This window comes from Dicentrarchus labrax, unplaced genomic scaffold (genome assembly GCF_905237075.1).
Source record: "Dicentrarchus labrax unplaced genomic scaffold, dlabrax2021, whole genome shotgun sequence".
NCBI classification, from domain to species: Eukaryota; Metazoa; Chordata; class Actinopteri; family Moronidae; genus Dicentrarchus; species Dicentrarchus labrax.
The window spans coordinates 21,999,580-22,025,130 of NW_026136711.1; the positions used below are offsets into that span (position 1 = coordinate 21,999,580).

The 25,551-nt window shown below is 38.7% G+C and overlaps 4 protein-coding genes across 5 annotated transcripts in view; 3 read left to right on the forward strand and 1 right to left on the reverse strand.

Moving 5' to 3' along the window:
• LOC127371416 (testis-expressed protein 264 homolog) overlaps positions 1-9,094 on the reverse strand; it is a 34,106-nt gene extending 25,012 nt beyond the window's left edge. The window contains 2 exon segments of the mRNA XM_051414206.1: positions 2,284-2,505; positions 8,662-9,094. Of these exon segments, the coding sequence (XP_051270166.1) occupies positions 2,284-2,505; positions 8,662-8,916 (477 nt within the window). The 5' untranslated portion in view covers positions 8,917-9,094.
• A 645-nt stretch (positions 9,095-9,739) lies between these two features.
• On the forward strand, positions 9,740-11,430 carry LOC127371418 (glutathione peroxidase 2-like). Its single transcript, XM_051414208.1, has 2 exons — positions 9,740-10,053; positions 10,736-11,430. The coding sequence occupies exons 1-2, from the start codon at positions 9,829-9,831 to the stop codon at positions 11,084-11,086; spliced, it is 576 nt and encodes a 191-aa protein (XP_051270168.1). The 5' UTR covers positions 9,740-9,828; the 3' UTR covers positions 11,087-11,430.
• A 395-nt stretch (positions 11,431-11,825) lies between these two features.
• Positions 11,826-13,219, forward strand: brk1 (BRICK1 subunit of SCAR/WAVE actin nucleating complex). The gene is made up of 3 exons (XM_051414212.1): positions 11,826-11,994; positions 12,514-12,596; positions 12,705-13,219. The coding sequence occupies exons 1-3, from the start codon at positions 11,877-11,879 to the stop codon at positions 12,729-12,731; spliced, it is 228 nt and encodes a 75-aa protein (XP_051270172.1). The 5' UTR covers positions 11,826-11,876; the 3' UTR covers positions 12,732-13,219.
• A 1,177-nt stretch (positions 13,220-14,396) lies between these two features.
• rbm5 (RNA binding motif protein 5) lies at positions 14,397-23,446 on the forward strand. 2 transcript variants are annotated; one of them, XM_051414185.1, is made up of 25 exons: positions 14,397-14,542; positions 14,826-14,866; positions 15,799-15,976; positions 16,080-16,238; positions 16,365-16,434; positions 16,858-16,931; positions 17,532-17,615; positions 17,904-17,964; positions 18,327-18,392; positions 18,501-18,661; positions 18,844-18,941; positions 19,128-19,215; positions 19,301-19,369; positions 19,764-19,830; positions 20,177-20,277; positions 20,378-20,519; positions 20,942-21,033; positions 21,146-21,322; positions 21,462-21,602; positions 21,710-21,796; positions 21,965-22,150; positions 22,267-22,341; positions 22,450-22,550; positions 22,694-22,823; positions 22,945-23,446. In XM_051414185.1, exons 2-25 carry the CDS (start codon positions 14,850-14,852, stop codon positions 23,068-23,070), a joined length of 2,550 nt encoding a protein of 849 aa, XP_051270145.1. In that variant the 5' UTR covers positions 14,397-14,542; positions 14,826-14,849; the 3' UTR covers positions 23,071-23,446. The 2 variants fall into 2 exon arrangements, with proteins under 2 accessions (XP_051270145.1, XP_051270146.1); XM_051414186.1 differs by having other exon boundaries at positions 21,713-21,796.
• The last annotated feature ends 2,105 nt before the right edge of the window (positions 23,447-25,551 follow it).

The window sequence follows — 25,551 nt, forward strand, 5'->3', positions numbered from 1 at the left end:
TTTAAATGAAAGGGATTTCCTGGGCCTCTAAACATAACCACATGATTTGGAATCAAATCTCTCACTGAGTTTCATGGCTGTGATCCAGACCCAGAGCAAATAAGTCATTTTTCCCCCCTTGGTCTAAGGCCTATCTATATCCACTAAATTACATAAAAATAAATCCACATTTTAGAAGTATCCCACCAACAAACAGACAGACAACCTTACAACTTGTATATGATCATATATATTCTGCATTCTAAGCCTGCTTTCTTCTAGAACAGGTCAATATGGACGTAAGAGTTAATGTGTAGGATTTTGCATATCAATATTAGCTAGAGGGGGCGATAATGGATGAGGACAGAAAGCCACCCACATGAGAAATTATAGGCAATACCAGTATTGGTTACTGCAATGAACCCATTTCCTGTATATGTTCAGTTTATGAAGTTTATTTGGTAGCTAAAACTGAGGGAGTTTAATACAACAGGCTGCAGCAAATTCTTCCTTTATTGAGTTTATGAAGTTCAGTTTTGTTTAAACTGTTTCAGAGAGGTGTGGATTAAACTTTGTGGTCATTTTGAAGGCTGTTCGTGGTGCTGTTGAATTTTATTGCATTGTACACAATAGTGTTTCATATATTTTGTCCAATAGGACTGTAGTTTTTAAATGTAAAAAAAAAACTGCATCCAAAACGACCATAAGGTTGAATCAACACCGCTCTAAAACAGTTTTATAAATTTCAGTCATGTATGATTTATTTTAGATGCTGTTGTATTAGACTGCATTATTTTTAGCTATCTGCACCTAATAAACTAACAACTGAGTAATCATGGAGAAATCCTACATACTTTAAAATGATTTGTCAAAAACCATCAAACTGTAGTAGCTATTATTCTTTAATCTGATTCAACAAGACACAACAAGACAGCTACAACTAACCACGGCCAGTAAGCATTGAGACAACAGTCATTTAAAAGTAGCAAGTATAGTAACAAAGATCAGAAGAAGATTTAATACCGCTGGTGAAGAAAACTGATGTCCAGTTTGATAATGACTGTGTAAGCTGACCTTTCAGACAGGCTAAGTGCCACTGGAGTGGAGCCAGGTTTAAACAGCGTCCAAGCAGATGGTAGAACCAGCCAGACAGGACACACAAACACATTCCTCCAGCAGAAGCGGAGTGATTGAGACAACCTGTGGTTTTGCCACCTGTTTTAGCACACTGCATAATTAAACCACGTCCACAAAACTCTCTGCTCATCACAATGACTCACTTTCCCAGCATCCCTCGAGCTGCACTCAGTGAGACCATTCATCATGAAGTGCTAAAAGAAGCTCAAATTGTTCTCTTTCCATCTCCTCCTTTGTCTTCTAAGTTCACTCCACGTCTCCATCTCCTTCCCTACCATAAATCTCTTCCTTCTGTACTACCTAACATGCACTTCCCAACTCTCCAGGGGCTGCCGCAAAGAAGGCGAGAGATAGTGAAGAAAATATTTGACAACATTTAACTTTGTGCTGGCTTAAAAACACAGTATGACTCAGATGTGCATGTGATAATCATGCAGTTAGATATCGATCATTTACTTGCTACTGCTTGACGTAAGCCCACCTTAGAGTTAGCAATGATTCATCCATCACTCTCTCACACACACACACACACACCCCCTTCCTGTTTTCCTATCACTAACATAAGCGCACAGGCGGTGGCTTAGGATTGTTATTTATTGCACCTAGATCCATTTTCAATATGAAATTGCATTCAGAAACAATGTAAAATATTTTGTTAATGGCCCTGCACTGAGTCAAAATAGAAACACTGAAAGCCCACTATTCATATCTGTAAGCAGTGTTCTATGGCGCTTTGTGTGCTGACTCAATGTGCAGCCAAGACACTTTGTGAGAACACTGAGGCCCATGGGACAAGTATGTGATGAGCTTGAGGCTGATGCTGATAATGCTGGGTGTGTGACGATACAGTGTACTTAACTGTGATGCACAGGAATTAATCCTGTTTCTCATGCATTTATATTACATAGGACTTAAAATCACTTTTCCCATAGACACCTGGGCTTGTAGATCCTTTGAAACCATCTGTCCCTCATGGGTAATAGTTATGTGCATTCATGTAAAAGTATATTTTATTTCCCATTTTATGGTTATTATTAGTCTCATTATAGCATTTGCCTTTTTTTTTTAAATTATCTTGTAATAAACACATAAGTTGTTATTGTTTGTTTGATGTTTTTAACATACAAAATTCAAATAATTGTGATTTGTTGAAAAGAGGCAGAATACCTGGATGTAGCGATGTAGCCGTGGGTAAACTCTTCTTACTCTCAGGAGGATAGAGAAAAATGTTCTGTAGGGGAAAGAGGTAGTGACCACGTGTGTGACTTCAGGAAAGGAAAAGACATTAAAGCCTGATGTCTCATAGCTCTTCAGAAGCTCCTCATCGGCCTTGTTTTCCCCTTCACTGAGAATACTGCCGACGGCGTAGCGGCATTGTGGTCCAATCACCTAAAAACAAGGATCAAATGAACAAATAAACACAAATTGGTAAGAGAGAACATATAGACAATATAGACTGTTAGACTGATAGATAGATTGGATAGAAATGAAAGATGTATAGGAAAAGAATGCTCACACTTGGTAGTCTTACCGGCATTTGACCTTTCCCTGGTTTTCCTCATTATAGTGATTCCTAATGCCATAATTATACAGAGCCTCCAATATGACAACAGCACCACTGACTGCGATTATTGCTCTCAAGCAGAAAATGCTATCTGGCTATTTCAGAACAAATCTTAATGTTTGTTACTGTTTTTGTGCATGTACTGATTGCACTAAAACACTGCACTGTACATCACCTTTCCTCATACCAGTCAATCTCCCTGAAAAAGGGAAGGAGGGGGTATGGGCCACTCTGACATGCCATCTACCATCAACATTTGCAAATAGTCTCTGAGGACTGGTGAGTAATAATGTTAGGCAAAAAATAATCCACAAAAACAGTGGGATATTAACAAAAAAAAAAAAGGATATCCTCTCTGATGTCAACCAGGTGCCAAATTTAAACAGAAAGTATGCTCGTCATTCAGAGCTCTAATTGGAGCATTTGGCAGCGCAGGAATTATTGCTCCTTCCTCCATTCTGAGCACCCTGGTGCCCATTAAAACAAGAAGAAAAGGGAGACAGTCTTTACAAATGAATACTCCTGGGACACTTTTCCCCCTACTGTGCTGAGCTGAGCACCACTGAAGGCTCGTGTAATAAATAAGCTGGAAAGGCCCAATTTGTTCATAAACCTATCAATGCTACGCTTCAAGCAGAGCCAGTGTGTGTCTGAGAATGCCTATTTTCATCCTCCGTTCCTCAAAACGCAAGGCCAGTCATGGGTAGAAGCGTGGTGTTCGCCGGGCAAAGCGGACGAAGATCTTTTTTTTTTTTTTTTTTTTTTTACAGAACTGTACATTCAAAGTGACACAGAAATACGGCCAGAAATTAGAAATCGCTTTTGACCTAAGATTTGTGTGGTATCAGTAGATGAACAACAGCTGATCATATTTTGAGAATTATTATGAATATAGTGTGTAAACCTAAATATAAAGTAGACTGATTGGAGTCTGTTCTTAATCTGATTCTATAGTGTGATCAATAGCTTTACTAGAGGCTGCGACCATGTTAGATCAATCTCTGAAACAATTAATAGATTAATCAATCAGCAGAAAATTGCAACTTTTTATTATTATTAGAGCTTAATTCAAGCAACAGGTGCCAAAATTCTGTAGCTGAACATCTTTGGGTTTTGGACTGTTGGTCGGACAAAACACTTGACTCGTGAAAAATGTGATGGCCATTTTTCATTACATTTTAAAGACCAAACAATTTAACAATTAATTGAGAAAATATTTTGCACATAATGAAAAAATTGTAAGTTGCAGAGAAGGATCTTAAATTATTCATCTTTGTAATAAGGTAAACAATACCGGCTAGAGTTTGTGATTTTTGTCTGCTTGTTAGTTTCCAGTTCTATTCCCAAGCAGAGTAGAGTTGTGGGAAAATAAACACTGCATTCATTCTGACTTGAGACCAGTTTCCAAGCTCATATTACGTGCATGGTTTTTCTCTTGCCATTTTGTTTTAATGCATGAAGAGAAGCAGCTCGATCTTCTACTTTAAGTTATAGCTTTTTGAATGCTTACTTTCATCCCATGCGTTGGCTCTGTTGCCAAGCATGAAACAAGAAAACATACATACAACTCCTGGTTGTACATATGATGCACAGTTGCTCTTCCTGAGCTTTCTTCCATTTCTTGCTGTACCAACTGTAAACCCTCTTGAGGCAAAGTGCTTTGTGGTATTGGGATATATAAATAAAACTGACTTGATGTGATGCTTTAGTGATGACAGCCACACCTTGTTTGTCCAGCAAACCAGGTATCATAATGCTTTGGGTGCTCAGTGGAGATTATGAAGGGTGGATTCAATAAAGCTTCACAGAAATAGAGATTATCTCCACCAAATGCCCACAATACTTAAATAAACAGCTACTCACCACTCCAAATCAATAATAGTGAGTGTCACTACATGAGTCAGGTTTTCAGTGGAGCTGGGCAAACTAAAATATAAAATATCAAACACTGTTAAGAACAACACAGATTGATCTTAAATATCCAGTTATCGCCTTGACTGAGCTTATTGTGAGTTTATTTTGGAAAACTTTACACATGAGGATATTTTTGACACATTGAATGTTTTGGGGGCTCGCAGTAGGAAGCCTGAGACAAGCAGGTTTATTAATCATCACAGGGATCCATGTAGGGAGTCCAGAACAAAGAACCACCGCCAAAAGCACAAGCCTCTGTCCACAATCTTTGTTTTGCCTCTCTGCACTCATCAAGACACAAGTGTGCTGTCTTTTGATGTTTCTTCAATACACTGACAGCTCATCTGAAGCAAAAAGTTTCCAAAATTCTGCTGAAGGAACCATGTCTGCATGTCTCTGTGGCACACTGGCTGAACTGACTTCGGTAAGGCAACAGGGTAAGAAAGGCAAACTATCTCCACTAGCATACAAAGTATTTTCCACACAGATTTGGAATTGCATTGTAAATGTTTTACTATGACTTTCTGAAAGGGCAAGTATTAGAGAGATTCTCTCCTATTTCATTATTCATCACAAAGACATTGGGACTGATACACACTTCCTGACCGGCCCCCTCCTCCAGTTGCCATGCCCACAGCTTTCATCACACTGTGACCCAAACATGGGTCCCTGAAGATGGGCAGACACATGTGTCATCCAGATTTTTATTTAGACAATCCATGTCTCAAGGACCGCAAAAACCCTGACCCTTATCACTTACTCGGAATATTGAGTCTGACGGAAAAAAAAAACAACATGATCCACCTCCGTTACCTCCCTCTGACGTTTGCCAAAGTTTGCCGCAGATGGGGAGGAGAGGGAAAACAGAGCTGCAGGGTAGAGGTGAAGTGGGCGCACTGGGTCAGAAACCCCCTGGCTTTGAAACCGTGAAGAGGCTGGTGGAGAAGAAGGGTTTAGTGAGTGGGGCCCAGAATATGTGTTTGCCGTTTGAAGGAACAGACAGAGCTGCTCCAGCCCTGTATCCATGGCAACCATCTCAGGACCAACTTAAGCCCTTGTTAAGGTCTTTTGTTTCTCCAGAGGAAGTGATTAAAGGAGGTAAAAGTGAGAAAACAGAGAACAGAGAATGAGACAAGCGTCGCTGACACTTATCCTCTGTCAGCTGCACTTTTGAAAGTCTTTCTCACTGCAAATATCAATGGACAGTGCCTCACTATTTAGACACCAAATAACAGTCATCTGAGAGTACTCTCTGGGGCTCCTGACGCTGGGACTGAATGGCATCCTGAGGCTCGGATGCTAATGAGCTGAGATCATTACGCCAATTATTTTAACTTAGATCAGGACTTGGCTGTGACTGCGCAGAGGAACTAGGACCCACTGCTAGCCTAATTGCCGGCTTGGGAAAAAGAGGATGAGCATAACAAAAGGGTTTTGAAGCAGAGCTGGGAAGAGTCCACCACTGAACTCTGGTTACATTCCATCAGGTTGTCGTGCATCAGGCTGTGGCAGGTTTAAAAAGTGCCACTTAAGTCAATACTGTTGAAAGTTGGTTCTCAAAATGGTAGATATCAGAATAGTTCAGAGACAGAGACTTTGATATTAGATTTGGGGTTAAAGAGGTAATATCACAGTAAAGTTGACTCAAAACCTCCATAGTGATAGTTTGACAATGTTTGGTCCTATTGGTGCTCCAATATATAATATTTCTTCTAATAAAAGGAAGAAATAATCACCAATAATAGCCAAGGAAGACACTGATCAATCATTCGCTCAGCTATAGTTGCTAATATGTATCTTCTACATGTACACACTGAGCTGCCAGTTTATTAAGGTTATAATGTTTTTTATTGAAACCGTTTTTAAAAGGTGCCTCACCTCATTTATATCAGTGATGATAGACTAAATAGCAGAAATATCTCTCTCTTCAAAAATGTTCTTTATTAACTGGTTATCTGTTTATTCTATAAAATGCCAGTAAAATGTCCAGCCCATGTTCCCATTGCTTCTTCTTTTGAACAACAGTCCTTAACTCAGATGTTTAAAATGAGATAAAAGCAGCAAATTTTACATTTGAGAAGCTGAATCTCAACAGGCATTTTAGCTTTATAAATGACTTAAATGGTTAATTGATTGTTGATTTTCTGTTGATCAACTAATTGATTACTATTACCTGTTTCTAATATATAAAGCCCTTTATTATTTTTATCCTATTATCGTTACAATATTCAAGGTATCTTGATGATAGCATTTTATCACAGTGTATTAAAGTGTTTCTATGCCACACAGCAGCAGTTTGCTGTGGGTATGACAGCCCTTCTACAGTCGATATTAACTTATACTACAGCAGATGCACATTTGTAAAGATCAAATCTGTCAGAACCCTGTTTTCCACCCTTGTTACCTGAACCTCCAGACCCTCCGCAGTGCATCAAAACTATACTGCTTAACCATTTCAACGTGTTACTCCTTTCATTCCCTCTTGTTCTGTTGGGGCCTATTGAAAAAACAACTCATGCTGGACTTGCTTTAAAAAGTGGGAACCTGCACCACATGGCTTTGGAGACCCCAGAGAGTGTTCAGGATTAGGTATCAGGAAAACAGACCCAGCAGATATTGCTTCCTGCTGCGTATGGACACTAAGATTTTGGGATGGATGAGTTCACACAGGGAATGGTTGGGAATGGAGGAAAAACATCTCTCAGAAGGATCCAACTAACTAATTGTGCTTTTAGCAGCTCTGGTGTGACAGTAAAGGAGACCACAAGAGCTCCAGTCCCATAATAAGCTTCCCCATTTGGAACCATTAATCTTTATGGAACTTATATATAATAATATGAATAATATATAATATAATAACATGAAAATTCACATTTCATCATTATTATTTTCACTACAATAATTTTACTGGAATTCATATTTCATAACTTGTATTTCAAAGTGCTCCGTTTTATTTCATACTGGTATTTTTCTCCCAGTGACACTTACACTATACTGTACTGTCACAGCAGCTTCTCTGAGCTACAGCAACATCAATGTCAATGTAATTCTGAATTAGACAACTAGCTGCTGCTGAGAAATCCCCAAGCTAATAAGACAAGCTAGTTATCTGACTGTCAGAGGGTGAATCCAACATAACCAGCCTGGAAACCTGATTAATTGATCGATGGAATATGTTTAATACTAAAAAACAGTCCCTAATGGCTCATTTGCATTGTGGCCATCCAACACATCACATCACCATAACACCACTCAAACACATACATATCACACCAGCAGTTGCAGATGCTGACTGAGGCTCTCATAGGCTACAGCTGATTTGCATATGAGGGACCATGAAAGAACTGAGTCTGGCATCTAGACTCAAAAGATCTTATCTAAACTGTGAAATCAGCCAGATCAAACAAAATTAATTGTGAAAATAATTAAATTCTATAGTATTATTCAACAATTTGTTGATTTATTGTGATCAATGCAGTTAGCAGGTGAACACAGTTTATTGCTTTGATTCAAAACGTTTTGTATCTATTGAAATGTTCTTTATTTTGTGATGTATTGTTAAATATTGAACATTTTGGAGTCTCACAGATGTTAAGTTAAGCTCTGGTTTGCGAAAACACCTCAGGACTTTAAAATTAACAACCCCAAAATACATTTGGATAATATTTTATGACATCTGAATACAGAAAACACACTACACCCTGGCCAGATGTACTATGATGTTGCTCAAGGGAAAACATACAAAAATAAGTCTCAAGTGCCAAAAAATGCTGAGGAAAAAAAATAGAAATAAGACACAAAGTCAAGACAACATGACATGCCACTGAACCGATTATTCACTGTGAAGACAAACATTTTAACTGGATAAATGAAGTTGACTACCTGCTGAGAAATAAGGCATCCATCTTCCACCCATTTAAAGAGAATGACATTATCGCCATCTAGCGGTCGACACACTTTCCATAGTAAAACCTGCATGATTTTTATTGCTGAACTATTGAGTAAAGTACTGAAAACATGACTAAAACAAACTTCCATCCTACTAAGTGTCGTGTGTAATGTTTTACCTTTGTAGGGTCGTCATAAAATACTGCAATACATGAAAGCTTTGGTCCAATGTTGTGAGACTCCTTAAAAAGTTGCCCGCACTGCCTGTACGGTCCTTCTTTGAATTTGTAGGCGAAAGTAATCTTCTTTATGGGAGCAGAGCCAGTTAGTACGACAATGTCTGAGAGGAGTCCCGAGTACAACATGTAAGCAGCTCCTGTTATCAGCCCCAACAACAGGCTAATGGGCACACACACACTGAGCCAGTCTGACATGTTAGCTTACTAACAGGAGGAGCAGCTTCCGTTATTCAGCTAGCTTCTTCTGAACTCTTAACAAAGTTGTATTTGCTGTAAAAGTCAAACATTTTTAAGAAAATGTTGTGTTGTTTTTTCAGTTGGAAATTGCCCTTGACTGAATTTAGAGCACCAGAGAGTGCACATTGCACGGGACTTCCTGGAAGATACCATTAATGCCGAACGGGGGGGGGGCGGTGACTTTTGTTCTAAATAAACTTGTTAAACTCTTAGAAAGGAAACATGTTCCTGTCATGTCAGACATATTTATATGATTCAGATTTACTGGTTGTGTATGTGTGTACAGTCGATATTCACACCGGTCGTTTGATAAATATTCAATGAATGTTCACCTTTTGTTTTTAAGCGGCCTACATTATTGTGTCGCCCATCATTGCCACTTTTTTAAATGTTTGTAACTCTCTCTGAATCGGAAGTTAAAAGTCAGTGAACTATAGACAGATACAACATTTCCGAGACTTTAATGTGAATAGAGATCAGAAACAAACGTAGTATCCCATCAGAAACGTTAGCTCACCTAATTTACCATATTTGGTTAATAATTGATATTTAACTGATGATCACAAGCCACTTTTTTAAAGTGGAAAAGCCTTGTGAGTGGGAATTCAAGAATTAAAATGATGAAATCTGTGAACATTTATTGAGATTGAATTTCATGGATATTAAAAATAATAATAAAGGAACAAGTAATTTAATTTTAAATAGGCGTTGTGAGTTGTGTTACCTCCATGGTCCGCCCAATGACTAAAATAAGGGCTGGCCTTAAAGTTAACATGTTGACATTGGACCGCCCTCTCACAGACATAAACTGAGCGTTTTTAATACTAGACATAGAGCTAGTTCGTGCAGTTAATCCGGAAATTCGTGAGAATGGCTGGAAACGTGAAAAGGTTTTACGACCTGACAGCTAAGCTGCTGTCTGGAGAAATGTTGAGTTTCTCTGCACTGAAGGGGAAAGTTGTGCTCATTGAGAATGTGGCGTCTCTATGAGGAACAACAACCAGGGACTACACTCAGATGAATGAGCTCCACAGTCGTTACTCCGCCAAGGGACTCGTTATTCTGGGTGTGCCCTGCAATCAGTTTGGACATCAGGTAGGCCATGTGTGGATTCAAAAGTGGCAGACATTGCCTCCTCTGTTTTATTAATGGGAGGATGTTATTTCATTAGAACATGATCTAGTGTGTCTACTCAAACAGCTCAAATGTGTGTTTCCTAATCATCAGACTATAGAACAAAACACAGTATGTACAGTTTATTAATGTCATAAAGTCTAGTAACTACAGGCTACTCCTTTACTACTTAGAGACATTTTTAATTTGAAGGACGCCTGTGTTGAATTACACATATGTTTTCAGTCTGTTTTGACACTTGGCCTATACAATTTATATCCCAATAAAAATGCCTAAATATTGGAATATCAACAACATTAAAATCTTCTATTAGAAGTACTTATAACCAACAGAGTTGTCCCTTTCATAGTGTTATTATTACTAATGTGTTAATGCTAAAGCAGCATTTTCCTGTTGTAGTTAGTAGAGGTGGAGCTAAGTATATCACTTTATATACTGTTGGGTAGTAGTACTCTATAACAGTGCCATATATTTTTATATCTGATCATGGGTTGTGTATGTAAAAATCTGAATCTGCGAGATAACCAGCAACTGCAGTAGAAGCTGACTGGCCTCATTTTGTGAGTTTGAATGAAAACCTCAAGTGGCTTTTAATGAACTTAATGGCATAATGTATTTAATATTTTGTTTCCTTTAATAACAGGAGAACTGCAAGAATGATGAAATCCTAAATTCTCTGAAGTATGTCCGTCCAGGAAATGGCTTTGAACCAAACTTCCAGCTCCTGGAGAAGGTGGATGTGAATGGAAAGGATGCCCACCCTTTGTTTGTCTATCTGAAGGACAAGCTTCCATACCCCAGCGATGACGCCATGGCTCTTATGAATGATCCAAAGTGCATCATTTGGAGTCCTGTCAGCAGGAACGACGTCTCCTGGAACTTTGAGAAGTTCCTGGTCAGTCCTGATGGCGAGCCCTACAAGCGCTATAGCAGGAATTTCCTCACAATTGATATTGAGGCAGATATTAAAGAGTTACTCAAGAGGGTCAAGTAAAGTGTGCTACGACACGTTCTGGGTGGCTGTTAAGCATATCAGGCATGACCAGCCTGGCCAAAAAGATCTATCAGTACACATCTGTTCAGGGTGTTTTATCACATTTTCCCACTTTCACAGTTTAAGTAAATTGCAGCTCTTCTAAGTTTGTGATGTTTCCAGTGCAGTACACTATGGTTGTTCAGCCTATTTACCCAATGAAGACACTCCTTGAAACCTTCCTGTGAGGGGAGTTTCTGATGAAGATGTAAAAGACTGACTCTGCCACTGTGTATAGCTCATATCACAAATATGTTCATTGGGTCGACTTAAAGCGGAGAAATAAAGATTTAATGTTGTATAAAGTGCTACTGTCATTTGTGTACAATGCATACAAACATACACAATTCCTTCAAGATATTCTTGCGTATCTGGAGAATGGACTGAAGAATTAAAGTATTTATATGTCAAGGTACTAGGTGACATAGTAATTATCTCTTTTTAGCCTAATTTACTTTTACTGTAGCGTTAAGTATATTTTTATGTTGGTAACATGTTTGACTTTTACTTGTAGGCTATACATACATATATATCTGAGTAGCCTCCTTCCACCACTGCAGAATAATCATCTAACGCTAGCCAACTCTGAATGCGCATAAAGGATAATACGCAAAATGTATTATTTAACATTAGTTTGTGAAATGTACAAGTTATTAGCCATAGATCTAAACAGCAACAGCAACAGCGACACTTGGCCCGTCTACGCTTTGCTTCCTGATTGAACGCTGCGCCCGGCTGAGACTTATCCAACATGGCTGGCCAGGAAGACCCAGTGCAGAGAGAGATCCACCAGGATTGGGCGAATCGAGAATATATAGAAGTAATAACGAGCAGCATCAAAAAGATCGCCGACTTTCTTAACTCGTTTGGTAAGCTTTTAACAACGGATAAGATCACCACTAAGAGGGAGGAGGGGATATATTGCGTAGATTGCTAGCTCGGCTAGCTGTGTTGCTAGCATTGATGTTGATGTTTTAAATGGCCACTCCCAGTTAGCGGTTAGCTTTGTCGTTAGCAGCGAGCTAGTTACTGTTTCCTCGGACCATGACAATTTGGTGTCGAGTTACCTTACGTGTTGTTTAGCTTCTGAATTAAAGTTAGCAGCCTAACATGTGTCAAAACATTGTATTAAAAGACTAAAAGATTAAAGTGTTGGTATTGCTAACGTTAGTCTGCTCGGCTGTCAATAATGTGAACCCTGTCCCTAACCAGAGGAACATCTGAAAGTACTTATTCTCTCGGCTGTAGATATTAAGTAACAGTGTCGTTGTTGATTCGTGTTGAGCGCAGCTTGTTGTAAATGACAACATCTACAAGCTATACGCCTTATCTGTTGAAATGTTATGACTGTTGACGGTAACATGGTAAATACAATTCATCATCCCCAGATATGTCGTGTCGGTCTCGCTTGGCCACCCTCAATGAGAAGCTGACGGCGTTGGAGAGGAGGATTGAATATATTGAGGCGAGAGTAAGTATAGACCTACTGCATTGGAATTTAAACATCCAATGATTGTTATGTATTTGAATGTTTCAAAAATGATTTAACCATTACATAATATGTCTTTTTTTTTTCCAGGTGACAAAAGGGGAGACCTTGACCTAGAAGTCATCATGGAGATCTATAGCATCCTAGAGCTACCTGCCCATCCCCCACCCTGATTTTTTTTTTTTTTTTAAAGTGTGATGGATTCCACCTTCCTTTTTTGGGACCATGTGGACCATTTTTATATTATATGGCTGAGTTGTGTTGTTTTATCTCATGACACATTTGTATAGAAGATATTGGCCTGTCTTGGGTGACAGTGACTCAAGCATCATCAATGTTACAAAACAAAAAAATAACCTCCATAAGTATTTGGTTTAAAAGATATTGTGGGGCTCAATTATGGATCTGGTATCAGCACAACTTGTTGACCGTCTATGTTGTATACAATGTCATTACCACATCAGAGATTTAAGAAAGGGGAACATTCTTGTGTGCCAAGTTGAACAAGTAATTGTGTAGTCATCTTTACTAAGGACCTGCTTGTACAGTGAACTGTTTGGTGATGTTTCAGGATTTGAATACTGTAATAAATGATGATCAATTAATTTGTTTCAAGTTGTAGCTTATTCAACTTTGTTGACCAGGTATGTTGACACGTATGAGGAGATAGAGAGATAGAGTCTAGTTCTGCGTATCTCTCAATATGTTCTTCAGTGTACAGGAGGATATAGATATAGACAAACAGCAACAAACAGTGTATTATTTATTTCTAGTTATATGTTTAATGTATTTACAGCGCTGTAGTACACATGATGCCATAGCAGGGGCAAATAAACATTTTATATTGGAAAAATTATATGTTAATATGTATGTGTGTGTATATATATATTAATGCTATGTGTAGAGATGGATGTATTTACTGTATACTGACTGAATACCTTATGTACACTACATACAGTCTGCTTACACTTGACAATGGAACATTATGTCCGACCTATTTCACAATGTATTATACACTGTAATACAGTAAGATTAATAATACAGATTATAGGGGGTGATTGTATTTCTCCTGTTGAATCTTCACAATCATTTACTCCATGTGAATATTCTCATATTTTTTGCACAGCTGACAAGCGTACACCGTCTGCGTTACACATTGACAGGAGGCTGAAATCTCTATATTACAGCAATGCCCTGCAAGTTATTGAAAAGGCTCCAAATCAGCATTCCCATCATGACCTGAGAGACAAAAAGGCTTAATCGTTGAAGAGACAGGAGCAGTCAGCCCATAGAAGAGCTACACAATCAAAAAGAAACCTTTATTTAGCAGTGATTAATTATAGGTTAATAATAAAGTGGGTCCTGTAACCTTTTGCAGTTTGCTACTGCAACCTACATAACATGTAGTGTCAAATTAACAAAATATAGCTAATATTTAAAACACTTCCACACACTGCAAGATCAAACGCTATATGCCCAGTAAAATGGCGGAAATGTGTTAGGTTGTTATGTTCGCCCTTAGTTGAGCCTTTCAGGTAACATACCTCCTTCTTTAACATCGCCAGACAGATTATAGCTATAACAGCATGTAACCCCGGGCAACCACAACCGCAGTCGTGACCTAAATCCCAATCTTCTGTCATGTAAATTTAATGTAATAAAGTATTAGAACCTGTTGGGGATGACTAATTTAAAGGGACAAAGCGCATAATGATCACACGCTGCCTGTGAGGCGAACTCGGGGCAAACTATTACCCCAGTCCCATAATGCACCGCGTTACACACCAATGCATCTTGGGACAAAGAAGGTGTCGTTGTAGTGTTGTGGAAAGTCCTTGGACGTGAGATGAATTTTCTCGCCCACAATTTTTCAAACATCATTTTGAAAAGCTTCTAGTGTCTAATAAGATTGTTAACAAACTACCCCGGTGAGTTACTGTACGTTCAGAGTGGAAAAGGAAACAACCTCACAGCGTCGCAATGGCGTAGTTGGTTTTAACATAACTTAACTTGCGGTATGTCCGCCTGCTAACGTTAGACCGGGCTCCATGTTACGCTTTACACGCATTTTGCTGCGCGGTCTTGTGCTCGTTGTAATCTAAATAACTTGACTGTAGGGCAGTTGTTCTGTGTTTAAGCATGTTAATAAACTGAAGACACAATAGAGTGAATGAGTAATTTTAAACCTTTGGGATTTTTTCGTTTCGACAGGCCGTGTGTGTGCAGTAAGGAGAAATGGGAGCTGATAAAAGGTGAGTAATGTTAAGCGATAGCGCCATTGGACATGGTAGGTGTGGTTAACTAGCTAATGTTGTTTTAATATAATTTAAAACACACTTACGTTAACGGTAATTTGCATTCAGGGCGCCTGTCTGTAAGTTATATAATGACGTTAGCTTTGAGTATATAACGTTATTTGTTCAGATAACGTTTGTATTTCCAAAGCCAGGTTAATTTCAGTAAACACATGTGTAAGTTAATTTAAGCAAGTTCTTGCTCGTAAAGCTAAATCTGACTCATAATCAATGGAATTTGTGATATCGTTGTACAGTATTTTCCTCTTGGCCTTAAAATAAATCCCACCATGCGGGATACTACGGGAAACTGATGTGACATTTACAATGAAACTAGTTAATCTAATCATGAAAGCAAAAATCAGACAATCTTGAAATAAAGTTACATGGGGAAAAAACTACAAATGCTGAACTTAACGTAACAACATGACTGCACCCATGTTTGTAGTTTCTAAAGCAGAGCTAGGCAGTGCTCTCCAGTTCTGGTTCTCAATTTGGGGTTTACCAAATCATTTGTGAAGATTCAAATGTAGTAACATTGTGGCAAGCAGCGTTGATTGAGAGACAGGAAACAATTCAAACACACAATATACTGTAAACTATATACTCAACATTAAGGAGTGCTTGTGGCAAATAAAATGCCATGCTGGGCTCGTAAATCTAGTAACCCGCTTGTCTGATCGAGCAAGTGGTAAAAAAAAAGGAGATCAACTGTAAATGTTGAAGCATTTCAGTGTAAATCCATAACTATACTTGAGACAGGCTTTTAATCAAGAAATTATGGTTGTGAGCTTGCTGATACAAGAGTATTTGATTGAATACTATTAGAAATATTATTCAGCTGCAGTGTGCCGATGTTTTATTTTGACTTTCAATGTCCCCCTGAATAGGATTAGTCGCACAGAGCGTAGCGGTAGGTACGGCTCTGACCAGTCCCGTGATGAATCAGAATGGCGCGACAGACGAGAGAGGGACCAAGAGCGTGATCACAACATGCGCCGCTGGGGCGAAGAGAGACGTAGCGATCGTTTTGAAGGAGATCGCCGTGGATCAAGAGACAGTCCAGAGGTGGTTACTCTAATATTCTACAACTATGCAGTATTCAATAGTGTAACTATTTTGTTTGATGACATATGCACTTAACTGATGCACTGATTTATTTGTCCTAAAGCAAAGAGAAAGGAAACGACGTAACAGTGATAGATCAGAAGATGGTTATCACTCTGATGGCGACTACCCAGAGCAGGATTATAGAAGAGAACCTGGAGAGGAGAAGAAGAGCAAGACCATCATGCTCTGGGGTCTGTCTCCTCATGTCACAGAGGATGATGTAAGTCCTTCGTTTTCAACCTCTTTTGTTTTTAGTTTGGTTTTATGTGTGCACTCTCTCATTTTGCAACATGAAATGGCTTTGAGGCATAATGTTAAAAAGTACCATCTCCATTTTGTTATTCAGATTCGTTTTGCCATAGACCAACTGGAGGGGCCACAGCCAGTGGATGTCAGGCTGATGAAGAAGAAAACAGGTGAGAATCAAGAGTGTGACGGACCCCGACCTCCCCCCAGTCTTTGACCATAGGGCCAATCTGCTTCCATTCAGACCCATTTTCCCATAGCAGCTAGGAGATAATTGTATGACGTTACTTGAAAAAGGATTTAAAATGTTGATTTAAGACTTATCATTTCAGTTCATTGTGGATCTTTTTAAGGTAAGTAAGAGCAACAGTAAAACATTTGAAATTCAATTGGCAGACACACTTTGTTGTTAAGTGTGGTTCAAAACAGAGGTATTCGGCAGGATTTTTTGCTATGGTAAAACTCCTAAGGGGTGGCCTATTGTGTACCATACAGGGCCTGGGTCGTGAAGCAGTTTGTGGAAGAGTTTGAATAATATGCCCATGGACTCTTAACTAACACGCCTCCCGTCTATATTTGAATGCTGTCTCTAGGTATAAGCCGTGGTTTCGCCTTCGTGGACTTTTATCACTTGCAAGATGCTACCCGATGGATGGAGACCAATCAGGTTGCTTCACAATCGCCAAGTCTAGTTTTAATCTTGGGGATCTGGAAAAATAACCCAAATGGCAACCAAAATGCATTGAATAAGTAGTGTGGAAAATGTACAGATCTTTTTGAAAAAAAAAAAAAACCTCATGGATTGTATGCCACAGAGCAAAAAGATTTGATTTGTCTATTAATAGAGATGATTATATTCATGATATATATCCTAATGTTTTAACAAACATTTTGCTTAGTTATTTATCAATGATATTTCAGAGTTGAATGTAAGCTCAGACTTTTTTTTAGGTTACCCCTCAGTAGATGGGATTTATTTTATGTCTTCCCCCCCCTTTTTGTTTTTTGTAAAGCAGTCAAAAAATGTCTGTTAGGGTCACATTGTACACTCTGCTCCAGCTCAGCCTGGGCACTCGGGTCCCAAACACCTACAGAACCCTCCATACATCATGCTCACATATACATCATGTGCCTGTCTTGTCTTTAACACAAAGGCTATCTGTTGGGGGCCCCTCTCCCCCATCTCTCCCTTCCAACACTGCTTGCTCTGTTGATGAGAATAATGCTTTCCAGGAATACTTGACTAATTTTTGTCGTCCTCTTTCAGAAACGTCTGACCATCCAAGGCAAAAGTGTGGACATGCACTACAGTCACCCCAGAAACAAGTATGAAGACTGGCTCTGCAACACTGTAAGTTAATGATCTGTCTTGGTTTCATGGCCACGTTATCCTAACAGTGCTACTACAGAACATCTTACACACACATATAAAGGCCTCTAAGTATACATGATAGGCCTATAACTTACAATTGTCAGCTTATTTTGTGGTACACCTACATTTGGATAAGTGGTAAAGGTTAGGTTGTGTCTCAGGTAAGTATGGTATGCTGCACCAATATAGATTGCCTGTTTTCTGAGGCAGCACTGTTCAGGGCTTTAGTAGGTGTATAATAAAAATGATGTGAACGGTTACTTGCAGTGTGGCCTGTACAATTTCCGGAGGAGGCTGAAGTGCTTCAGGTGTGGAGCAGCAAAAGCTGGTAAGTAGTTAAATCAACAAGAGGCCACTGACTGCAGACATCCAGGCAGCCTGGATCAGCAGTGCTGGGATGCAACGCAAAGTTTGTGTTGTGTTGTTGTCACTCTGTCAGATGTAGGCAAAGTGCATAGATGGGAAACAGCATGCATTTTTTCCTTGCTACCTGACAATATAACATGGGGACAAAACACAATACATGATGGAGTTTATGAAATAGGCTATCTGATACCGTAGACACTGACTCACTTTTAGCACCGATTTTTACACTTATCACTTTATACATAATTTCCACTTCTTAAATTATATAACAGTTATGAATGTTATGTTAATGCACCTCTTATTTCTCTGTCATTCTATCAACAGAAAGTGAAACCAGCAATAATACTGGAGTCTCTGAAACTCAACCCAGTGGAGATTTCTATGGCGACAGTAAGTACTTCTCTTTAATAGATGCAATGTCCCGCTTTGTTTGGAATTAAAAAATCTCCCTATCCATGGAAGGCTATTCTTACACATGAACCTTTTTATCCTGTACAGCAATCATCCTACGAAATATTGCTCCTCTTACTACTGTGGAAGCCATCATGACTGCCCTGGCACCATACGCTAATCTTTCATCAAACAACATTCGCCTCATCAAGGACAAGCAGACAGGCCAAAACAGAGGCTTTGCCTTTGTGCAGCTGTCCTCTCCTCTGGTAAAACTTTTTTTCACATGTATAGATGAACAGTGTCACAATTTACTGTTTCAGTGTCATATTTTACTGCTACAACAACACACTACCTATCAGTGGCTCCTTTTTTCATTTTCTTCTTAATAAACTTGCCAGCCATTTAGGCCTGCATGTCACTTACAATTTAATATCACTCCATTTCACAGGAGGCCTCCCAGCTGCTAACCATCTTACAGGGACTACAGCCTCCTCTGAAACTGGATGGAAAAACAATTGGGGTGGATTATGCCAAGAGTGCTAGAAAGTGAGTATAATAGTGTAATATGTGCCTTTGGTTTTGTGACATATACATGTATCTGCATTTATATTTTTAACATTTCCAGAAATCTTGTTTATTCTTCCACACATTGCCTGTTTTATAGAGAGGAGAGAATCAGCCACACTCAAATTAAAAGTTGTAATAAAAATGTTTTGCTCGTGCCTGTTCTAGGGACCTTTTACTGCCTGATGGGAATCGTGTCAGTGCCTTCTCTGTGGCCAGCACAGCCATTGCTGCAGCCCAGTGGTCCTCAAGTCAGGTAAGCCCTTTTTTTTGTCAACATCCTGATATTTATCTCCCAGCGTCATTCTATCAGGCTCATAACCAAAGCTTTACCTTTTCAGCCACAGCAGAGCTCAGAAGGAATGTCGGAGTACAGCTACCTGCAAGAGGGCTATGCTCCATTGTCACAGGTTAGTAGAACAATTTAAGCAAACATTTAACAATTAGCTTGGGAGCACATCATTTCTGATATATTTCCATTGGTTTGCTTTAAAAATGTGTTCAGTAAAACATGATTCTCTAGTAACATCTAGTGGCAGCTATAGGAGACTACAGCATGGACAACATATTTCTTCAGAAATACTTGTCCAGTAAATTCTGTATACTGATTTGATTCACGAGTGTCAAGCTCACCATTACATAACTGAGTACAACACTTCAGAGATAAGAGGCTGCACATGTATGTCATAATAATGATTTGTGTTTTTACACCGGCAAGTATCTACATCTCGGTTTGCTAAAAATTGACCTTCACAGCGCTGAAGCTCAAAAATCAATATTTCAATGAATTATTTTTTTCAATAGGACTACCAGTCATACTTCCAGCACGCAGCAGGAGCCAGCACCTCTCAGGGAAATGGGATTCTAGGAGGTATGATAAACATTCATGTATTATATAGATGTTGGCACAGTTACTGACCATTTATTGAATAATTTTACTATTTAAAAAATTTGATAATGTTTGTATTAGTTTTTTTACTAAAATGTTTTTTTTCTGTTTTTATGTGATGACATGTAGCTGAGATTACAGGATATTCTAACATTTGTTCATAATGCAGCAAACAGCTGTAAAGTAGATAAACCCTGCTGTTAGAAGTCTTAAGCACAAACAAAGAGACTGCTGCTAGGTTCTGAACTAAGAAATAATACAACTTTTGTTACACAGTGATGTTGTGTTTTGGAGAAATTGTCACAGAGCTTTGCTTTCCCAATTGTAGCTGCCCCAGGTGTAAAGATTGTTCCGACTGCAGCTGGAGTAGTAATCTCACAGACTGCACAAGTCTACCAACCCCATATAATTGTGCAGCCTGCTGTTCAGGTAACATACACATTTTTGTTAATTCTGTAATTTACATTATAGTGCCATTATTCAAATGCATGGTGTAACAATCTCTAAATATCTTTTATATTAATTGCAGGCATTGCCATTTGCCCAGCAACTGGACATAAAATCTCAGACTGGACATCTTTCAGGCATTGAAGCTGCGTCTTTGCCTGTTGGCCCTTTAGCTGCTGCCGGTACATTAATAGCTTCAGGACAGACAGCTGACACCAGCACTGGTATGAGCACACAAGATCCCCTAAGACCTATCCCGTTGAAGTGTAATGTGCTTAAAGAGAACTCTTGAGGTCACTGTCACTGTACATTATTGGTGTTTTAAGAGTGAGGTGGTACAAACTTATTCAAAGCACTAAATTTACTTACTCTTTTTAATTTGACCAACCAAATATGTGGATATACACATTCGATTTAAAGGTTTCTGCCTTTAGACTGACTTAATTTGGGAAGGCTAGTAAAAATTAGGGCTGGGCCCACTTATGGTTAATAATGTAGTAGTACTGATATATATTTAAAAAAAAGTTTTGTCCCAGTATTTTTGTTATGGAGAGAGATTACTAATCAACTCACAAGGCAACTGTTTCATAACTCATGAAATAAGTTTTTTACCGTAGTTGGTAATGATATGTTTTGTAAATTACAGTTCTTCCTGATACATCCACCTATCAGTATGATGAGTCCTCTGGCTACTATTATGATCCTCAAACTGGCCTCTACTATGACCCAAACACTCACGTAAGTAGTGCACCACCACCACCACCATGTGATTTACTTGGTTTTATTCATGTTGGTGAGAGTCACAGGAGTTTGTATTGTTTTATGTTCATTAGTGTTTTTGTCTTTTCAGTATTACTACAACTCTCAGACCCAGCAGTATCTGTACTGGGACAATGAGAAGCAGACATACATACCTGCCTCAACTGAGACAAACCCTGGACAAAATGATAATGCCGCATCAGGCAGCAAAGAAGCTAAAGAAGGCAAGGAGAAAAAGGAGAAGCCCAAAAGCAAGACTGCTCAGCAGGTATTGTGAATTCTACATCAGCACATGTTGTTTGTTGTGCATATAGCTCTTTCTACTTGAATATTTTTCATTTTCAAGTTCCTTTTTAAAAAAAAAAAAGGATTTTAACTTCATGTTCATATCTCTTTGATTCTGTCAGATTGCAAAAGACATGGAACGCTGGGCTAAAACTCTCAACAAGCAGAAAGAAAACTTCAAGAGTAGCTTTCAGCCCATTAGTCAAGAAGACAGGAAGGAGGCAGCAGCTGCTGATGCTGGCTTCATACTGTTTGAAAAGAAGGTAATCCAGTAGGATTCCGTTTCTGATGAAGTTCTGATGGCTTGCATAAGCTTTAGACTTTAATGTCCAAAATCGATTGGTTGATTGATCATTGATTGTTTATTTAGCAGGCAGGAGGTCTCGAAAGACTCATGCCAGAAATGCCAAGGTTCCCTGAGGAGGAGCCACCAACCAGCTCAGTCAACACTTCCAAGGTGAGTGTTTTCTGCAGCTTTCATTTTCATTTTTCTTTAATTATTATTTTATTAATTATTGTATTATGTTGCCATTTTAATTGTGTTGTAAATATGTGTACTCGGTAACAGGTGTTATTTATGTTAACAATATTTACACCTGCCATTGTTTATCCATGGTGTGGTTAGTGTGGCCTAGTGGCAGCCTACAGTGGAGACAGTGACCCTGAGGAGGGGGGAGCAGAACCTGATGGTGGTGAATGCGGCCTGGACAAGCTGACAGACTGGTCAAAGTTGGCCTGCTTGCTCTGTAGAAGACAGTTTCCCAACAAAGAGAGTCTAGTTCGACATCAGCAACTCTCTGACCTCCACAAGGTAACATTACACATATTGTCTTCAGGCTTAAATAGTGAAAGTCCAATGTATCAGTCAAGAAAACCATAAGAGCCTTAGTTCATCACGGTATTCATCTTGTCTCTGATTTTGTCTAGAAAAACCTGGAGGTTCTCCGCAGATCCAAAATGACCGAAGCAGAGTTGGAAGAGTTGGAGAGAAAAGAGACTGAGGTTCGGTTCAGTACAAAATCACCCAGTTGCTAGTGAGTCATATTGTTCCCCCTAGTTGATGTGATTGCATTTTAAAATTTAAAATGTTTTTATTTTTCTGGTGAATAGATGAAATATAGAGACAGAGCAGCTGAGAGGAGAGAAAAATACGGCATCCCTGAACCCCCGGCACCCAAAAAGAAGAAATTTAGCCAACCAGCCCCTGTGATGTAAGTAACTGCTACTGATTTGTGTGAAATGCTGTTTTTCAGGCTTCGCAGGCATCTAGTTGTTTGTGTTGTGTTTTTAGCAGTATGTTTAAATTGTTCAAATTCATTCATTCAATTCAAATTGTTCCTTTCTTCCTGTACAGTAATTATGAGCAGCCCACTAAAGATGGCCTTAACAGTGACAATATTGGGAACAAAATGCTGCAGGCGATGGGTTGGAAGGAGGGTAAAGGTCTCGGCCGCAACCAGCAGGGCATCACTACACCAATTGAGGTATTCACAACAATCTCCTGGTTTTGGACTGTATGCAGAAACCATCAGCATTAATAACTATATATCTTTATATCTATATCTATATTTTAAAAGTACTTAAGTTTGTGGTTTCCCTCCTCAGGCACAGCTAAGAACAAAGGGAGCTGGACTTGGCACTAAAGGCACCAACTATACCCTCTCTGCTTCAGACACGTACAAAGATGCAGTCCGTAAAGCCATGTTTGCTCGCTTCACTGAATTAGAATGAGTCGTTGGCGCAAATGATTTGTCATCGTGGCCTTCAGATGATTTGCTTCTTTTTGAGGTGGACCACCACGTCTGCATCAACAATGAATTGGCATGGATGCTCTCCTTTCTATTAATACATGATGATTACACCTCTTGCCATAATGGTTAAACCAGACAATAGAAAACATCTATAATGGGGGTGTGTGTTAAGATAGTGAATAATATTATTTATAAATTGTACATAGTCACAGTAAATTTACTTCCCTTGTTTACAAATCTCTTCTGTGTTAATGACATTTTTTTGTCTCGGCATGTTTTTTTTGTCTCAGCAAAGATTGTACAGTTTATATTAAAAAAATCTGTGTTTGTACAGAAAATAAATGAGATACATGATTTATGATGGTCTTTATTTCAGCACCATTACATGTTTTATCAAATTCTGAAAGTATTAGTAATGAGGCTGTGTAATCTTCATCATATAATTAGACCAGAAGATGTAGAAATAATCACATGGTATTACCACTATGGCCTGAACTTTAAAAATCTCTTCCATGAAAATAGAAAGAGCCACCTTCTACGGTTACCATGGTACACTGACAGTAGATACATGCAGTGACAATTGATGCTAGATTTAGCAAACAATCTAGATCCATCCTTCAGTGACCCATAATGTTTGGACTGCCTTGTTACAGACTCTCCATTCACTACCTGAGGAGCGTTTGTCCATCTTGTTGGAGCTTTCACTGTGTGGTAAGATGTAACACCTTGAGGAGAGATGCTCAAGGTACTGCTGTGTCCAGCCATAATACACAGTGTAAGAGATACAGAAAGGTGTGTGTAATCGCATTGTTTTATTTAACAATGACATACCACAGGGACGCAGTGTTATTTCTTCATCACTGAAAAAAGGTCCCCTTTTTGTATTTTTGATTCCATTCTGCTGTAAATGCTAATTTATCTTTTTTTAATACTGGAAATATTGACATGTTATGACATATTCATGTTGCAATCCATTTCAAATATAAAAGAAAATAGTATATTAAAACTTGATGGAATTGTATTTTTATTCCTCAAGTAATCTTGTGTATTAAAGTAATGACTCAGTATGAGCATTTATGGCACCATATTAATCACAGAACATGCAAAGCTGAGAGTTGAGTTAATATTTTCTCTCTTGTGTCTGTTCCTTTGAGGTACTGTTCTGCAATAACATAAACCACTGGTCCCCAACCTGTAGGTCCTGACCCCTATTAGAGGTAACCAAAGCTTCATGGGGTGTCACGAGGCCTTCTTGTTTTTAAGGGGTGTACAACAACTTTTTTAGAATATACATATCTCAGAATTTAATTCATTTCTTTGAAGAACACTAAATTAAATTGTTAATTTTAAAGTTTGGATTATTATTTAAGATATAAACTTGTTTTAATCGCACAGTGAAGATTTTAACACAAAATATATTCACATGTGAACTATTAAAGAAAAATATAGATTAAAGTACTTCACTTAGTCAGGGGTCATCAGTTTACTCAATGAAACAGAAGAGGTCAAGGATCTGTGTGTGCACATACATTATTTTTATGTTGTCACGCTGGAAAGTTCCTTAAGCTTAAAGCTAAAGTTAAAACAGCACAACATGCAGAAAGTCTCTTCCATCTCATTCTTTACTCATTTTTGCCTGTAATCTATCTTTAATGTCATCCAGTGAGATTACTCTGTCTGTTTTAGAGATTTGAATTTGATTGAATGCAGATGGTTAGGAGCCAGTCTTGTAACACACAGTGAGCGATAACACATCTTACAATAACACAGGCTCAAAGACACTGACCATGCTTGGCGATTAGGAAGCTGAAGACAAATATGTGTTTGTGTTGCTTCTGTGTGTCTTTTGTTTAAAGAGATCATTGCCCGCTGAGTTCAAGGTCTCTGTTTGTGCGTTTGCCAGCAGAGAGAGATGAAGAGAAAAATTAAAGCATTCTGTCAAAAAAGAATGAAAGGCTGTTATTTACTAGATACTGCATATAAATTCCATTATGAAAGTGATCAGTAAGGGGTACATTCACCTGGGCCTGTAAATTATACTGTATGTGATATTGTTCATCCACACATAGAGGTGATCAGTTTGCTGGCCTCTTTGCTGGCAGCCCTTATATAAACAAAGTGTCTTACACAATGGAACATAATACAGTACATCCCTTGGGTTATTTCATGGTGCCTCATCCTTTGATAGTTTCACCTCTCAGGGAGAAATGTTCTGAACCTCACATCCACCTCTGTTATATAAATATATTGTAGCAATACAGCCTTACTCCTGTGGTCTGAGGTGGAAACTCTGCTGTTATATTCCCATCCCGCTTTCTCAGAAACATCACAAAAACCATCTGCAGCTCGAGAAACATGAGCCACATGAATGATCTTACGTAATTGTTTTAAATAAACCGTAGACTTGATAAAGAAAAGTCCTGCTCATTGCTTAAGCACGTTTTGGCTGAGGTGAACAGCA

Coding starts and splice junctions, on each gene's coding strand:
- brk1 (XM_051414212.1), top strand. CDS start 11,877: ATGGCTGGCCAGGAAGACCCAGTGCAGAGAGAGATCCACCAGGATTGG. Junction 11,995..12,513: donor CGACTTTCTTAACTCGTTTG/GTAAGCTTTTAA, acceptor CATCATCCCCAG/ATATGTCGTGTCGGTCTCGC. Junction 12,597..12,704: donor TTGAATATATTGAGGCGAGA/GTAAGTATAGAC, acceptor TTTTTTTTCCAG/GTGACAAAAGGGGAGACCTT.
- rbm5 (XM_051414185.1), top strand. Junction 18,393..18,500: donor TGGAGATTTCTATGGCGACA/GTAAGTACTTCT, acceptor TATCCTGTACAG/CAATCATCCTACGAAATATT. Junction 20,520..20,941: donor GACAGCTGACACCAGCACTG/GTATGAGCACAC, acceptor TGTAAATTACAG/TTCTTCCTGATACATCCACC.